The sequence below is a fragment of the Phyllostomus hastatus genome, unplaced genomic scaffold (assembly GCF_019186645.2).
Source record: "Phyllostomus hastatus isolate PE091 unplaced genomic scaffold, TTU_PhHast_1.1 phas_contig_1048, whole genome shotgun sequence".
Classification (NCBI taxonomy): Eukaryota; Metazoa; Chordata; class Mammalia; order Chiroptera; family Phyllostomidae; genus Phyllostomus; species Phyllostomus hastatus.
The window spans coordinates 669,507-687,553 of record NW_025333513.1 but is presented as its reverse complement, the minus strand read 5'-3'; the positions used below and the strand labels follow the sequence as shown (position 1 = coordinate 687,553).

The 18,047-nt window shown below is 41.4% G+C and overlaps 1 protein-coding gene and 1 pseudogene across 1 annotated transcript in view; one reads left to right on the top strand and one right to left on the bottom strand.

The window, feature by feature from the left end:
* Positions 1-1,241: 1,241 nt before the first annotated feature.
* On the bottom strand, positions 1,242-17,848 carry LOC123816072 (annotated as a pseudogene).
* Positions 17,738-18,047, top strand: part of UHRF1BP1 (UHRF1 binding protein 1) — a 72,729-nt gene continuing 72,419 nt past the window's right edge. The window contains exon 1 of the mRNA XM_045834701.1: positions 17,738-17,999. Coding sequence (XP_045690657.1) covers positions 17,956-17,999 — 44 coding nt within the window. The 5' untranslated portion in view covers positions 17,738-17,955. The remainder of the gene's footprint in view (positions 18,000-18,047) is intronic.

Sequence of the window (18,047 nt, the reverse complement as noted above, 5' to 3'; positions counted from 1 at the left end):
AATAAAGATTCCAGATTTTTTTTTTTAGATTTTTTCTAAGCTCCTTATATTGAACCAAGGGAAAGCCACATATACTTTCGTACACCAAAGTCACTATTTCAGAAGAAGGGAAAAGAAGGAGAACCTAGGTTATCCTTGGTTTTAGATTGATGTATTATTTATAATAAATTGAATTTTATGGACATGTATATATATACACATATATGTTAATATATATATATGAAAAACCTAAAAATGTGGAAATATTAACATTAGACTATCTTCAATGACTATGTGGTGTTGCTATATTTTTTTTGTAATTTCTGGTATGTTGAATTACTCAAAGGAAAAAGTACATGTGAGTAATACTTAGTTTTATGGATCTATCCCAGTTCCTGTAGTGATTCCCTTATTGATGGCTACTGAGATAGTTACTATTTCACAATTCAAATCCTCAGAGCTTCAGGTAAGAGCTCACTTTTATGAACTCACATTATTAGGAAATACAGCATCCCTTCATTTTCTATGTGACACACTAATACCAAGTTTGCCTTCCCATTTTGCCGGAAGGGAAAGAAGTGCCAATGTGTCCCTTGTAGGCCTGTCCTCACCTGGGTTCTGTTGTAGTTTGTAGATTTTCCAGACACTGGAGAACATGGTGATTACAGCGGAAAGGTTGTACTTGTCAGTGAAATTCTTTTGTCCAGAAGGATTCAGTGGATGTACTCAGTGGACGTGTCCACTGCCTTGTGCCCATGGTGTTCCCAGAGGCAGTATGGTGCTTGGAAACAATCCTTTACTCAGTAAAGTGAGTATAGAAAATACTGCTCACCACACACACAGTAGGAACCTTTATTTGTGTTTCCAAGTGGTTTCTCCTCCCCCCTGCATTAGTCTTGTCCTGAACGGGATAACTTCATCGTTGATTGTCCTTTAAGTTGCACTGATCCTGCCTCCAAAGAAAGGAGGCCCTGACCAGGGTCTGTGAGAGTGATGTTCTCTTCCCCTTCCAGAAAGTGGGCTTTGTATCATGTGGGGCAGAGCCCAAAGCTCTTCACTGAGGCACAGCTAGGATCCCGGAATGTCCTTTTCCTGTGGATCAGGACTAAAAAAAGGTGGTATGTATCTTTTCCTGAAAATTTAGGGATTGCAGGGACTGACCTAAAGACATGAGATTTCTACATATTGTTGGTGCAGTTGGCTGAGGGGATGAAATAGTTCTCCAGTTGACCTTGTGTATTGTATGATATTGTATGACTGACTCACTGCATCCCTTCTTGAGGATCCCATTCTGCTGTCAGAACCTAGCAGCACTCATCCCACCATTGCATACTGTAAGAAATGTCCATCTGACCCAGATCATGTGAATGATGTCTTTTGTGCTCAGGATGAGGCTGAGAATAGTCCTTCAACTGTAGTATTCCTGTGGCACTCTGTGATCTGGTATTTTTCTTGGTTTGGGGGCCCAAAATTAGTGTGAGTATTGGAAAGGTCTCCTCCTGGATCGGTGGTATTGGCAGGTTGTTTGTAAGTATCAGAGTAGAAGGAGTGTTCTCTCCTGTGTGGGCTGTACCATTATGACACTTGGTCCTTGGCTTACACAAGGGCAAAGGATATGTAGGATGAGAATAGAGCAGGTGGAGAGGTTTGGTTCTTGCTGAAAGAATTGGAGGAAGAAAAATGGTGAGAGCAGCCTAGGAGAGTGGTCAAGTTGATTTGGTGCTGCTGAACTGTAAGATCTGGTATTCCAGCAGTCCCCAAACTTTGGCACGAGGGACCAGTTTCGTGGAAGACAATTTTTCCACAGAGCAGGGCCAGGGGGATGGTTTCGAGATGCTGGAAGAGCATTACATTCAAGCTTATCTCCTGCTGTGAGGCCCAGTTCCTAACTGCCCTGACCTGGAGGTTGGGGACCTCTTTGGTGTTCCATTTGGGCCATTTACCAAGGAGTTCACAGGCTAACTTCTGCTCTGCCCTGGGTCTAGACATTTTTGGTTTTGAATTCTTGATTCCCGAATGCTTGTTTATTTAGCCAGTATTTTCCTGGTTGCAATATCAGGGAATCAGTTCCAGTCAAAGGCTTGAAGTAGGATGTTTGATTGAGATCTTGTGATGGATGTCAGGTCATGTCTGTTACTTTTTGGTGAGTATTCTTGAGTCCGAGGCTGATGCCAGTGATGTTCCTGGGTTTGACCTTTTCCTAAGGACTATTCAGATCCCAATAGTCTCTGCCCTATGGTTTTTAAACCAGATCTAAAAGTTATACTCCAGAATGCCAGCTTCCTTGGCCAGCTGTTTCCTAGTAGCTGTATCAGGTTTTGTTCAAACCATTTTTGAAGGATATCCTTTTGACTCTGGTGACTCTGGTTGTAAACAGTCCTGCCTTTCAATGCTTCTCTCTGTAGAATGCCACCTGCAGTGCGTTCGAGGGAAGAGAGAACCTGGAATCTGCAGAAATGACAGTGAGCGAAGGTTCCAGATTTTGATTTGCTTTATCTTGTGTGGTGCTTAGGAAATTGAATTTTGGGAAAGCTCCTTAGGAAATTTTGATTATTAGTGGGTTTGGCAAATTCTGTTTTAGGATTTAATAATTTAAGAGTACAAGGCTGCATGTACGTCTATAATTCTTTATAGGTTTATGGCTAGAAATTGAAATGGCAATAAGTGGGTTGCATTTTTTCCCCTAGAAACTTGTGAATATTTTGAAGAAGAGCTAATTTGGAAAAATAAATGACCTTACGTAGGTAAACAAGAGGTTAGAAATAGAGATCCTGACCAAGAGATAATCTTTACACTCAGCCTCTGTAGAAGCTGAGTCAGCTTCCTATGCTGAGCCTTTGCCGGAACCACTTGTTACTTTTAGTTTCTCATTGTCACACCTTTTAAAGGAGACTTAAATCTCAGAAACTCATAGTTTATGTGCCTGAACGTATAACTCAGGTTTGTTGTTAAAATTTTCTGCAGATTTAAGAGTTTGTTTAGGGGAACCCTGACTGGCGTGGTTCAGTTGGTTGGGTGTCGTCGTCCTGCGAAGTGAAACGTTCCTGGTTCAATTCCTCCTCAGGGCACACACCTGGGTTGCGGGTTCGGTCTCCAGTCAGGGTGTGTATGAGAGTCAACCGATTGATGTTTCTCACATTCATGTTTCTGTCCCTCTCTCCCCCCTCCACTTCCCTTCTCTGTAAAAAATAGATAAATACAATCTTTTTTTTTTTTTTAAGAGTTTGTTAGGGGAAATCTTGGCAACTAAGCTTACATGTGAGTCAGCAAGTTTCTGGTTTGGTTGGTTCTGTCAGACCGAGGATGAAGAGAGAGTCTTTTGTATATACACAGAAGCTCACAGATACCTATTTAAGTTTTTTAAAATAGCCTCAGGTTACTTAGGAACAATCTTAAAGGGAAGGGTTTTGCAGAGTGTGTAAGAATTTGTATAGGTGCAATCAGTACTACTAGATATCAAGAACTGGAAGAGTTAGTGTAGATGTGGGGTGGCATACTTGCTTTCTTTTCTGTGGGCAGATCCAAAGCCATAGGGAGTACAGTTAAAGGTCAAGCTGTCATCATTCCCACTGCCGTGGCTTTAAGGGTTTGTCAGAATGCCAGGCCCCTTGATTCCAAGCTGCCCAAGAAATGGGATCCTTGCATAGAGCCACTGGCTAATTTGGTCCTCTTGTATGGAAAAAGTCCAGTGGCGATTGTCCCAATTACTTAGCTTCAGTCAGATGGTATCTTTTAGGCTCCTAGATACATTTGAACAGAAAAAAGCCTGGCCTGCCTTCAGTTTCCCTGACAGAAGTGTCTTGAAGGCTGTCCTGGTATATTGGTTTGCATGAAAACCTTAACAAATGTTAACTAATTGAAGTCCTTTCTTTCTTTCCCAATTGAAAGCTTAAGGGTTAGAATTTTGGCACAGAATCAAATACAGCATCTAGAATTGTTCATCAGACAAATGCAGGAATAAACTGATCTGAATGTTACTTATTTTCCTTACTCGTTGGTGTGGGGGAGAGGATTGAGTTTCAAACTTACAGAAACATTGTGAGAACTGTACAAAGAACACTTATACCCTTTGACCAGAATCACTTATTGTTGGCTGTTAGCATTTCACCCATCTGCTTTATTATTTGCTTGCTTGCTCTATTTTTTTCTGAGCCATTTGAAAGTAAGTTGCTTATATCATACCTGAATTTCCTAAGAATGAGTACATCCTCTTACACAATCATAGTTTAATTATCAATCTCAGAGAATATAAGCTTGATTCAATAATTTATCAACCATGGCCCTAGCCATGTAACTCAGTTGTTTAGATCATCTTCCCAACGCACCAAGGTCGTGGGTCAGTCCCTGGTCAGGGCACATACAAGAATCAACCAATGAATGCATGAATGAGTGAGTGGAAAAACAAATGAGTGTCTCTCCCTCTCTCTGTCTCCCCCCCCACTCTAAAATCAATAGATAAATTTTTTTTTAAAGAAAAATAGTTTAGCAGCCATTATTTCACTTTTGTCCATTGAGCCAACATTGTCTTTGTGCTCTTTTTTCCTTTCCTATACAGGATCCTCTCTAGGATCATGTTCTTAACTTTTTGATCAGATCTCCTTATCCTCTTTTGATCTAGCTAGACCAATTCTTCAGCCTCTCTTTGTCATTTATAAACTTTTGTGTAACAGGATGTCCCTCATTCCTCATTTTGGATTTACCTGATGTTTCCTCATAATTACATTTTGGTGCCTGTCCACAGCTGCATCCCTGAATATCATCACATCTGCAGGCAGGCACAGGTCCATCTGTCTGCCCTTTGTTAGTGATAGTGATTTTGATCACTTACCAAGGTAATTTTCCAGTTTTTCCATATTCGTTCCTTTTGAATAAGTATCTTTTCCCGATTCCCAATTAAGAAAAGCCCACTGGCTTATGTCCTCATTTAATGGTAAGACTTGGAGCACAGCACAGGAAGCCAAGCTCTCCAAGCCCTTTGTAAGTACCTAATCATCCTTCAAAGCGACACTGAGAAACAGGTCTCCTACTCCTTCCCCTTCTCCTTTGCTTGCATGTCACATCCTAGTACTTTGGGGGGGTGGTTGTTGAATGAAGAAGCAAAAGGTAGGACAAAGAATTTAACTCTATATTCCAGTGCTACATTTCCACCCTTTATCCCTTTTGTCTCTTCAGGCCTCTGTTGGTAGAGTGAAGCATGTAAAGAGGGGCAAAAAGAGTAACCAACAGAGCCTCTAGTAGCAGAGAGATGGTACTAAGAGCCCACCCCAGTGTCTGTTACTATTCCTAATAAGGACAGAATACCTATTTTTTTCTGGATCCATGGCCATCTGCAACGAGCAGCACATGTCCCATAGTTTGTAGCTTGGTGCAGCCTTGTGGAAGGAAAGAGTATGCCCTTTTTCTGCCCTCTTTCCTTTTGACAGGAATATAGTAGGTATGTTTGAAATGCAAGCCACATTTTGGACCAGGAATTGGCAACTAAGGATGGTGTTAACAAGGCAGAAGGAGCCTAGGTCAGTGATGACTGAAAAGCAAGAGCTGCCTGCCTTAGACTTCTTTCATGCAAAAGGAAAATAAGGATCTTTTTTATTGAAGTTACATATTATTTTCAGTTTTCTGTTATATGCAGCTGAACCTAAAACTTAACTGAAAAAAAAAAAAGGTGCTCAGGAGAAGAGTAGTACTGATGAATTTGCCCTAGAAAAGCTTGCCTCGCAGCCACTCTAATAATTACTCTGAGTTTAGACACTTCGAAATGATGAGAACACAGTAGTAAAACAAAGTTCTTCCTTTTCATGAAGCTTACATTCTAAGTGGGAATCAAAAATAAACAAGTAGAAAATACCAACCTGCTGTGCTATGTGCCATGACAAAAAGTAAAGTAGGCAAGGGGCATAGGAAGTGCCAGATTAGGAATTACTCTGGGGGAAAGACATGAAAAGGGTGGTGGGGTGGGGCATGCTGATGTCTAGGGTACAACTTTCCCAGATAGAAGGAAATGCAAGTACAAAGGCCCTGATGTGGGAGTCTGCTTGCTGTTTTGGAGGAACAGCAGGGAGACCAGAGTAGCTCAGAACAGCTAGAACTGTGGGAGAGATGGATATGTTCATTATCTTGATTGTGATGATTTCACTGTGTGTGTGTGGGGGGGGGGAGTGTGCGTGTGTGTGTGTTTGTGAGAAAACTCTAAATTGTATACTTTAAAACTTCTCTACTTTGTTACATCAATAAAGTATAAAAAGTCATAGCTACCACCAACTAGAAACTACTCTCAAGAATCCTTATAGACACTAATAACAAATCTTTATTACTCAACCCTGTTGTTCTTGGGTTTTCTATAAAATTACTTTCCCTTGTTTGCTAGTCTTTCTTTGGGCATTTTTTATGTTCTCTTGTTGCATACATAGCACAGTAAGCACAAATGAATATTTAATCATGAACTAAGAGATGTGACCATCCTGCCAAGCAGGTGAGGGACTCTTCTGGGTCTGAAAGGGATCACTTAAGTGCTTTTTTTAAATGTATGGATGGTGGAATATGGTTCAGCAATAAACAGGGATGAACTATTGATACAACAATTTGGATTGATCTCAGGGGTGGTATGCTGAGTGAAAAAAAGCCAGTCTGAAAAGGTCACACTGCATGATACCATCTATATAAATGACAAAATTATAGAGATGAGGAACAAAAAATAATTTCCAGGAGTTAGGAATGGGGTTGAGGGTGGGTGGAGCAAAGACTAACATAAAGGGTTTGCATGAGGAATACGTTTGTGGGGATAAACTGCTCCTGTGTCTTGGTTACACAAGTCTCCACATGATAAAATGCAGAATTATACACACACCAGTTATCTGTTTCCTGGGTTTTATATCATTATGTATGATGTAGCCATTGTGCATCAATGGGTGAAGAATACTTCTCTGATATCTTCACAATTCCCTATGAATCTATATTTCAAAATAAAAAGTTTTAAGAAATGTATGGACTTCTGCTTCCAGAAGGATGGAGTAGATATACATGTCCCTATACCAACTGCTGAGGACAGCTAAAACCCTGGGCAGTACATATACATATATGTTTATACAGGGTGGAGCAAAAGTAGGTTTACAGTTGTTTGTGTGCAAACATACAATAATAATATAAGAATAAAGTGTTAAACCTACTCACAACTAACCTACTTTCACCCCATCCTCTCTATAGCACAAGCATAAGAAGGCTGAAAGGTAGAGAGATGAAGGCAGACTTTGGGACGTGGAACCTGGGAACTCCAAAAACTACATTATAAGTTCTCTGGATTTTGTTTTTGCCTCATATGTCCCAGACTTGGAGATGAAGAAGTTGATAATGAAGAAATACAGATGGGCAACAGATGAAAAACACCCCAAGAAAAGCCTGCTCTCTGTAGCCAAAGAAGCAGATAAGAGGCAGCTTAACAAGACGAAATTTAGACAGCAATCACTCTACTCTAGCCAAACACCACAGAAAAAACTGTGGCCCAACCCCCACCCATGCCACAAAGGCCAAGTGGGGAGCTTAGACTTCTACCCTTGTGAGACTAAGGAGGTATGCCAGGTGCCTGACAGGGTCGTATACAAGATGAGCTGGGATTATCATCCCTGTCTGGCAGGAACAAGGTATTGTTGCCTCCTGACTTGAGGTAGTATCAGAAGAGGCTGAGTAAGGACTTTAAGGACTTTCACACTGCCCAGTGGTAATGAGGATACATGCATATACCCCTGGGTTAGGAGAGGGCTTATGGGGAGCAGTAACAAGGTACTCTGCCACTTCTGCTAGGGAAGAATTAGTTGAGCCTACTGGAGAGCTGAAATTCCCACCTTAGCCTAGGAGTAATGAGCCCTTCCCTTGGGTGTTGAAGGAGGCTAATTGGGCAATGTAGACTCCTATCTCCACCTGACAGTAATGATAGGGTACCTCCTCCTCTCTTGCCAGACCATTGTCAAAAATAACAGCAAGACAGAAGATTTAAATAAGATCCCAAGGACTTGACCAGATGGTTCAGTTGGTTAGAGCGTTGCCCTGATATACCAGGGTTGTGGGTTCGAGTCCCAGTCAGGGCACATACAAGAATCAACCAATAAATGCATAAATAAGTGGAATAACAAATCAATGTTTCTTTTTCCCTCTAAAATCAATAAAGTGGAAAAAAAGGTTTCAATCTAAAATCACTCATAATAGAGACTTCTGGTCAAGATGGCAGCGTAGGGAGATATGGCTCCCCTCTTCACACAACCACATCAAAATTACAGCTAAGATATAGGGCAACCATCACTCAGAACCATCAGAAACAGAGTTGAGTGGAAGTCTGCCAACTACAGGATTAAAGAAACACATCCATCCAGACTGGTATGAGGAATGCAGAGTCAGAATGGGCCGGTCCTTCACTCACATATGGTGGATAAAGTTTTAGGAGGGACATGGGAGCAGTCTTGGGAGCGAGGTGTCCTAACCCCACACCAGGATCCCCAGCCCAGGGTTCCTGTGCTAGGAAAATAAGTCCCCACAACTTCTGGCTGCAAAAACCAGTGGGGATTAAGTTGATGGAAGAAACTTCTGGAGCCCCAAGCAGTTCAAAGAGCCTACACATGGACTCACCTACACAGACTTACTCTGTCTGCCCTCCAGCACAGGTAGCAGCTTGAAAGGCACCAGTGGTATACAGGAAGAACCTGGTGTCTGGCATCAAGGGGAGCAGAGGTCATTATCCCTTTTCTAAACCTTCCACACACAGAGCCTATTAGCTGGTGCCATATCTGCGACTCCATCAACATGGTAACATACTGTTTGACCTGCCTTGAAGATCCCCACAGACTCCTCGACACCCAACTTATGGGGCCCACCCAAGCTGTTTTTCCATATGAATGGCCAGTCTTGGATCATGCTCACAACTTCCTAAGACCTATCAAATAAGCAACAGCTGGCCTCAGTGAGCCCCAGACCTGGCACTAGCAGCTGCCAGCTTAGATTCACACCTTGGCTTTGCCTGGGTATCTTCAAGTCCAGCACAAGTAGCAGCCATCTCAGACTGCTTTACAGCTCAGGCAGGGTGCCCTGGGCAACAACACAGGTAGGGGCAGACCTTGGCTACCACCTGGGAAAACCCAAGACCAGCACACCCACTGGACAGCTACAGACCATGTTGGAGCACCACCACCCTGCTGCTGCACAGCTGATCCTCCATGGAGGGCAGAGGTTGGTGGTCAGTGGTCACAGCCAGTCCTCTCAGCTGACTGGCCTGGGTAAATCCCTCCCATTGATTTGGCAAAAGCAACCAAGACTCAACTAAAAGAGGAAGGTATACTCAGACCACACAAAGGACACACCTCAAGTACCCAACTTGGGTGGTAGGGGAGGCTGTACCACTGGATCCTACAGGACACCTGCTATGTTAGGCCATGCTACAAAGACACAGAGTCAAAGCTCTGTGTATTAGGTAGAGCAGAGGCTGCTCTACCTAATACACAGAAACAAACACAGGGAGGCTGCCAAAATGAGGATAAAAAGAAACATGGCCCAAATGAAAGAGCAGATCAAAACTCCAGAAAAGAGCTAAATGAAATGGAAGTAAGCAATCTATCAGATGCAGAGTTCAAAACACTGGTTGTGAGGATGCTTAAGGAACTTACTGAGGAGCTCCACAGCATAAAAAAGACCCAGTCAGAAACAAAGGATAGGCTGAATTAAAGAACAATATACAGGGAAACAACAGTAGAGTGGATGAAGCTGAGAATCAAATCAATGATTTGAAACATAAGGAAACAGTAAACAACCAATCAGAACAACAAGAAGAAAAAAGAATTAAAAAAAATGAGGATAGTATAAGCTGCCTCTGCGACAAGTTCAACAGTTCCAACATTCACATCACAGGGGTGCCTGAGTAGAAGAGAAATCTATTTGAAAAAATAGTGAAAGAAAAATTCCCTAATTTGGTGAAGGAAATAGACATGCAAGTGCAGGAAGTACAGAGAGTCCCAAAACAAGATGGATTGCAAAGAGGCCCACCCCAAGACATATCAAAATGCCAAAGGTTAAAGATAAAGAGAGGATCTTCAAAACAGCAAGAGAAAAGGAGTTAGTTACCTTAGAAGGGAAATCCCATAAGGCTGTTGGGTGATTTCTCAAAAGAAACTGCAGGCTAGCAGGGATTGGCAAGAAATATTCAAAGTTATGAAAAGGGGGGACCTATAGCCAAGATTGCTCTACCCACCAAAGATATCATTTAGAATTGAAGGGCAGATAAAGAGCTTCCAAGATAAGAAAATATTAAAGATTCATCATCACCAAACCATTATTATATGAAGTGTTAAAGGGACTTATTTAAGAAAAAGAAAAAGATCAAAACTATGGACAATGGCAAAAAAATACATACCTATCAACAACTGAATCTAAAAAACAAACTAAGCAAACAAGAACATAGGCAGAATCATGGATACAGATAATGCATTGATGGTTGCCAGATGGGATGGGTGTTGGGAAGAGTGAGTGAAGAGGTGAGAGGATTAAGAAGTACAAACAGGTAGTTACAGAATAGCCATGGGGACATAAAGTACAGTATAGGAACTGGAGTAGCCAAAGAACTTATAAGCATGACTCATGGACATGTACAATGGTGAGGGGATTGCCAGAGGGAGTGGGCAGTTGCCAGGTGGAGTGGGGGCTAAGGGAGAAAATAAGGACAACTGTAATAGCATAATCAATAAAATATAATTAAAAATAAAAATGTAAAGTCACTCATAATAATAATAAAGAAACACTCATCATACCAGAAAGCAGGAAGATCTCAAACTGAATTTAAGAGGCAATCAGTAGATGTCAACACCAAGATGACAAAGAGGCTAGAATTATTTGACAAAGATATTAAAGCAGCCATCACAATAATGCTTTGATAAGCAATTGTGAACATGCTCAAAAGAAATAAATAGAAGATACAAAGATGAACCAAATGGAAATTTTGGAATCCAAAAATAAAAAATAAGCCCTGGCTGGTGTGGCTCAGTGGATTGAATGCTGGTCTTTGAACCAAAGGTTGCCAGTTCGATTCCCAGTCAGGGCACATGCCTAGGTTGTGGGCCAGGTCCCCAGTGGGGTGTGTGTGAGAGGAAACCACAGATTGGTGTTTGTCTCCCTCTTTTTCTCCTTCCCTTCCCCTCTGTCTAAAAATAAATAAACAACAAACAAACAAACAAATAAATAAAATACTCAGTGGATGGGCCAACAGCAAACAATTGGTAACAGTAAATAATCAGTGAATTTCAAGATAGAACAATAAAATACCCAATCCCAACAACAGAGAGAAAATAAGATGTTTAAGAAAATGAACAGCACTTCAGGGACCTGTGAATATAAAAAAAGATCTAATATTCATGTTAGAGTCCCCAAAACAGAAAGAGCTAAAAAAGTTACTGCCACAAATTATAGTTGGAAACTTCCCAAAATTGTAAGAGACATGAACTTACATATTTAAGCAGCTTAACAAACATCAGTCAGGATAGTTCAAAGAAATTCACACCAAGACTTGTTAGAGTTGAAATTCTGAAAACCAAAGGTAAAGAAATAATCTGAAATTAGCCAGAGACATCTTGGCTGGGTAGTTCAGTTGGTTAGAGAATCGTCCTGATGTTCTTATGTTGTGGGTTCAATCCCTGGTCAGAGCACATACAAGAAGCAGCCAGTGAGTACATAAATAAGTGGAACAACAAAATTGGTGCCTCTCTCTCTCTCTACCTCCTATCTCCCTCTCTCTAAAATCAATCAATAGTATTTTTTTAGTTAAAAAAATAGCCAGAAAAAAGTGATACCTTACTTTTGGGGGAAAATGATTTGAAGGATAGCAATTTCTCACCAGAAACCATGGACACCAGAAGGAAGTGGAATAGTTTTGACATGCTGAAAGAAAATTAAGCCCAGAGTACTATAACCAGTGAAAATATGCTTCAGGGATGAATGGGAAGCACTCTCCAATGAAAGAAAACAAAGAGAATATGTTGCCTGTAGATCTACTCCAAAGGAATGGATTAAAAATTCTCTAAACAGAAAGGAAAAAATAGATCAATGACTGTCATAACATCAAGAAGGATGAACAAAAAGAAAAGGAAAAAGTAAAAAAAAAGAACAAACAGCAAAAATATGGGTAAATACAATAGACTTTACTTTTTCTGAGTTTTCTGAATTATGTGTGATGGTTGAAGCAAAAGTTGTGACAGCTTGATGTAGCTCTAAACATATGTAGAGGAAATATTTAAGACAAATATACTTACTGGAGGGAAAAAGAACATTAAAGGAGGTAAGATTTTATACTTCACTTGAACTGGTAAATAAGTGGCAAGACTAATAGACTGTGATAATTTATGAATAAATAATGTAATAACTAGAGAAACAACTAACAGCTATGAAAGCTATACATTCAAACACACTACAGTTTCTTTATTTCAAAACATTACAAAGTGACACTAATCAAGACGCTGTGTTACTAGTGTAAGGAGGGACATGGAGATGAATGAAATAGACCCTACTTTTATTGGTAATTGATTTTCACAAAGATAATTCAGTGTGGAAAGAATATTCCTTTCACCAAATGATGTTTTTTAAAAGATTTTATTTATTTATTTTAAGAGAGAAGGGAAGGAAGAGAGAAAGAGAGGGAGAGAGGGAGAGAAACATTAATGTGTGGTTGCCTCTCACACACCCCCTACTGTGGACCTGGTCCGCAACCCAGGCATGTGCCCTGACTGGGAGTTGAATCGGTGACCCTGTGGTTCACAGGCCTGAGCTCAATCCACTGAGCTACATCAGCCAGGGCTCAACAAATGATGTTTAGACAACTAGATATCCACATGCAAAATATTAAAGTTGGTCCCCTTTATCACACCATGTACAAAAATTAACTCAAAATGAATCACAATTCCTAAATGTAAGAGCTAAAATTATACAACTTTTAGAAGGAAACATAGATGTAAATATCCATGACCTTGGATGATGTAATGATTTCTTAGATATAACACCAAAAATACAAGAATAACAAAAAAGATGAGCTGGATATTATCAAAACCAATTTTTTTTTGTGTGTGTGTGTATTTCAAAAGACACCATCAGGAAAATGAAAAGACAACTCACAGAATGGGGGAAAAATTTTTTGCAAATTATATCTAATAAGGGATTTGTATCTAGAATATAAAAAGAATTACTACAACTCAATAATAAAAAGATAAATATCCAATTTAAAAATGGACAAGGGATCTGGATAGACATTTCTCCAAAGATATGCAAGCTAGCACATGAAAAGATGTCCAATTTCATCCAATAGCTCTCAAGGAAACACATACAAATTCTTAACCAAATATTAACAAATAGAATTCAGTAATATTTGAAAGCAATTATACACCATGTCAAAAGATGTTTATTACAGGGATACAGGCTAGTTCAGTATTTGAAAATTAATCAGTATAATCTACTATGTTAACAGGCTAAAAATCACACGAATATAACCTTCAGTGCAGAAAAAGCATTTGAAAAAATTAATCATTAATTCTTGATAAAAACTCTCAGAAAAGTGGAAATAGAAGAGAACTTCTTCGACTTGATAAAGAGCATCTGAAAAAATCTATAATTAATATTATACTTAATGGTTTAATAAAGACTGAATGCTTTCCCCCTAAAATGGAGACAAAAAAAGGATGTCTAATCTCACCAGTCCTATTAAACAAAGTGCCAGGAGTTATAGCCAGCTCAATAAGGCAAAAAAGAAAAAAAAGGAAATAAAAGGCATTCACATAAGTGCATTTTGGCCCTGGCCAGGCCACTCAGTTGGTTAGAGAGTCATCCTGAGACACCAGGGGTTAAGTTAGATCCCTGGTCAGGCACAAGCAAGAATCAATCAATAAATGCATAAATAAGTGGAACAAGAAACCAATGCTTCTGTCTGTCTCAAATAAAAAAAGGCATTCATATAAGAAAGGGAAAAATGTTCTGCATACTGGTTGTGATACGTTGTACTAAAGTTTTGCAAGATGTTACCATTGGTAAATTAGGTAAAAGGTACAGGGAAATCTTTGTATTATTTCTTTTTTACGCAATATATTTTATTAATTGTGCTATTACAGTTGTCCCATTTTCCCCCCCTTCATTCCCCTCCACCCTGCACGCCCCTCCCACCTGCATCCCCCCCCCCTTTAGTTCATGTCCATGGGTCATACCTATAAGTTCTTTGGCTTCTACATTTCCTATACTATTTTTACCCTCCCCCTTTCTATTTTCTACCTACAATCTATGCTACTTATTCTCTGTACCTTTCCCCCCCTCTCCTCCTTCCACTCCCTTGCTGATAACCCTCCATGTGTTCTCTATTTCTGTGTTTCTGTTCTTGTTCTAGTTATTGACTTAGTTTGCATTTGTTTTTGTTTTAGGTGTGGTTGTTAATAATTGTGAGTTTGCTGTTATTTTACTGTACATTTTTTATCTTCTTTTTCTTAGATAAATCCCTTTAACATTTCATATAATAAGGCCTTGGTGATGATGAACTCCTTTAACTTGACCTTATCTGGGAAGCACTTTATCTGCCTTTCCATTCTAAATGAAAGCTTTGCTGGCTAGAGTAATCTTGGATGGAGGTCCTTGCCTTTCATGACTTGGAATACTTCTTTCCAGCGCCTTTTTGACTACAAGGTGTTTTTTTTTTGTTTTTTTGTTTTTTTAGAAATCTGCTGACAGTCTTATAGGCACTCCTTTATGGGTAACTGTCTCCTTTTCTCTTGCTGCTTTGAAGATTCTTTCCTTATCTTTAATCTTGCTTAATGTAATTCTGATGTGCCTTTGTGTGTTCCTCCTTGGATCCAACTTCTTTGGGACTCTCTGAGCTTCCTGGACTTCCTAGAAGTCTATTTCCTTTGCCAGATTGGGGAAGTTCTCCTTTATTATTTGTTCAAATAACTTTTCCACTTGTTGCTCTTCCTCTTCTCTTTCCAGCAACCCTATAATTGGGATGTTGGAATGTTCAAAGATGTCCTGGAGGTTCCTAAGCCTCTCCTCATTTTTTTTTACTTCTTGTTTCTTCATTGTGTTTCAGCTGGTTTATTTCTTCCTTCTGGTCTGCATCGTTGATTTGAGTCCCAGTTTCCTTCCCATCACTATTGGTTCCCTGTACATTTTCCTTTATTTCACTTAGCGTAGCCTTCATTTTTTCATCTAATTTGCAACCAAATTCAACCAATTATGTGAGCATCCTGATTATCAGTGTTTTGAATTGTGCATCTGATAAGATGGCTATCTCTTTGTCACTTAGTTGTACTTTAGTGCTTTGATCTGTCGTTTGGGTGTTTATTTATTTATTTATTTATTTATTTTTGTCTCTTCACCCCTGTTATGTAGTGAGGGGCAGAGCCTTAGGTATTCACCTGGGTGGGATAACCCATGTCACTGTGTTGTGAGGCTATATGTGGGGAGGGGGTCTGAGAGGGAACAAAGATGCTTGCTCCCCTCTTGGCCTGATTTCAGCCACTTCCTCTGCTTCCCACAAGCAAATTAGGGTCTTCTGGTGCTGATTCCTGTGTGGGCAGGTTTGTGTACGTTCTAGGACCCTGTGGGTCTGTCCAATGAATTCTCCTATGAGGCTGGGAGTTTCTCCTGCTGCCTCAACCCCCACAGGTGTTTTCTGGCAGTGGTTTAAGGCTTTATTTCCCGGTGCTGGGGCCCTGAGTTGCACAGTCTGTCTCGCTCCCCAGTTGTTCCTCCTGGTATATCTGCACCAATGTGGGAACGCCCAGTCTGCAACCCTCCGCCTCACCAGGTCTGCCTGCTGCTGCCTTGCTGGCCAAATGCAGCCTTGCCCGCCCAGATCCTCCACCCGCTGCCTTGCCATGTCTCCTCTGCCAGCTGCCTGTCTCTGCCCCTCCTACTGGTCTGGATGAATATGTCTTTTTTAACTCCTTGGTTGTCAGACTTCCATATAGTTCCATTGTCTGTCAGTTCTGGTTGTTTGTTTTTAAATTGTTGTTTTTCTTTTGGTCATGTGAGGAGGTACAGTGTGTCTACCTACGCCTCCATCTTGGCCAGAAGTCTTGTATTATTTCTTATGATTGAATGTTAATGTACAGGCATCTCAAAATAAAATGGTTAACTTTAAAAAAAATCTGGATTGCCCCTAAATCTCTTTTGTTTTTATGCACCTTGCATTCTTAGCATTGCAGGGGAATATAAATGCATTAATACTGTTGGTGAGAGTACTCTCCTATTCTACGATCCCTAGAGAGGCCATATTCTTACAGAGCATGAGTCTTTCTCCTTTCAACAAGAATCTTATTCACCAATCATGATGAATGGTTCAACAGGATTGTAAGTCTCTGGGTATGAGGCAAGTTTTGTTTTACATGGCTATTGACAGATGCCTAAACCAGCTGATGGGGTGTTCCAGGAAAATAAGCATGGAATAAAAGAAATTGTTCTGAGGCCCCTGTAGCTGACAGCAATACTGGGAAAGAGTGATATGGTCAATAATCCAAGTAAGAAATCTCCTCCAGAGGATCTATTGGTATGTATTCTGGTGAGATATGGGCAGAGGAAAAAGTAATGATAGTCCTGTTGGGAGGACTGGGTTGTAGAGCATCCAGCCAAGGATGACTTGCTACCCTTTTAAAAAGGTAATTTTGGGGGTACTGCTGGTGAAAATTGAACTTACTATGACTAAGAGAGAGGTATAGGCATGTAGGAAATCTGTTGATTATTTATTTTAAAAGTTTCACATTTATATGGTTGGCTATGCTTAGACTATTTCTGGAATAAGGTAACAAGGTTTGGGGGAGAGGAACTGAATTGCTGAAGGGCAGGGGAAGGAAGGAAATTTTGCTTGTTTTTTTGTACAATATCACGTGCATGTAATTTATTCACAAGAATGAATACATTTAATACAATTAATTGGTGGCTAGATTTCCCATAAGGTTTTCTTAGAGTAGTATTTTGCTCAGGTTTTTGCTTGAAGGTTTAAGTCTAGAAAGCTGTCATCTTCCCACCTTTGCCATTGGGTCTACAGATGTCCCTGGTGTATGGGTTATACAGTTAAGTGTACGGATGAAACAGTGAAAATAGTACTGACTGAGAGCAGACCTGGGCTCTTGTCCTGAGTCTCACTAAGTAGTTGTGACCTTGGGCAAGCTCTTTTGAACTATTTCCCTGGGCTTCTTCAGTTTCCTTATTTGCTAAAAAGGAACTTGTTCTCTAACGTCCTCGGTAATTTGAACAATTACTGTCTCATTTTCTTGAGCCCTCCACGGGTGTGTGTGTGTGTGGGGTGTACCTGCGTATTCAGTAAACATTGGTTAACCCGGTAGGGGCTAAGAGGGGCACAAAGAAGAAAAGGAGGCGCCCCCTCTCAGTTCTTTAGTACAAACCAGTGGTTCTATGGGCCTCTCGGGTCCCTGAGACTACTTTCCACTCCCCATCCTGATTCCTGGAGTAGTTGGTGGTCAACAATGAATGTGTGAAGGAAGCTGCGCAATTACTGAGCGAATTCCCGCAAAAAGGTACAAACACGCCGCCTTTCTCCCGACGCTTCCAGGCGACTTGCAGTCGACTTCCGCAGTGCGAACCACCGGCAGTTCTAAGTGGCAGCCTTTCATTTCTCTCTGCGCGGAGAGGACGGCGGCTGGGCAGAGGCCGCAGGCGCGAGCTCCCGGTGCGCCGCCGCGCGCGCGCGCGCCCCCGCCCCTCGCCGCGCGCTCCCGGCCTCTCACCACGCGCGCCTCAGGACTCCGGAGGGCGGCACGCTGGGTCTACGCCGCTCTGGGCGGGCGGCAGCGGCACCGCGCGGGTGGGTGGGATCGCAGCGGAACTGCGAGCGCCGGGGCAGGGGCGGGAGAGCCATGGTGGCGGCATCCGGTCCCCGCGCCGCGACGAGGTGAGGGGCCGCCGCTTCAAGGCTGAGGAGGCCACAGCTGCCCACTTGCTTTCCACGAGAGCCGCTGCTCCGGCATGGCCGGGATCATTAAGAAGCAGATCCTGAAGCACCTGTCCCGGTGAGAGCGCCAACGCCGGCCCGCAGCGGTCCCGCGGCCCTTCCTACC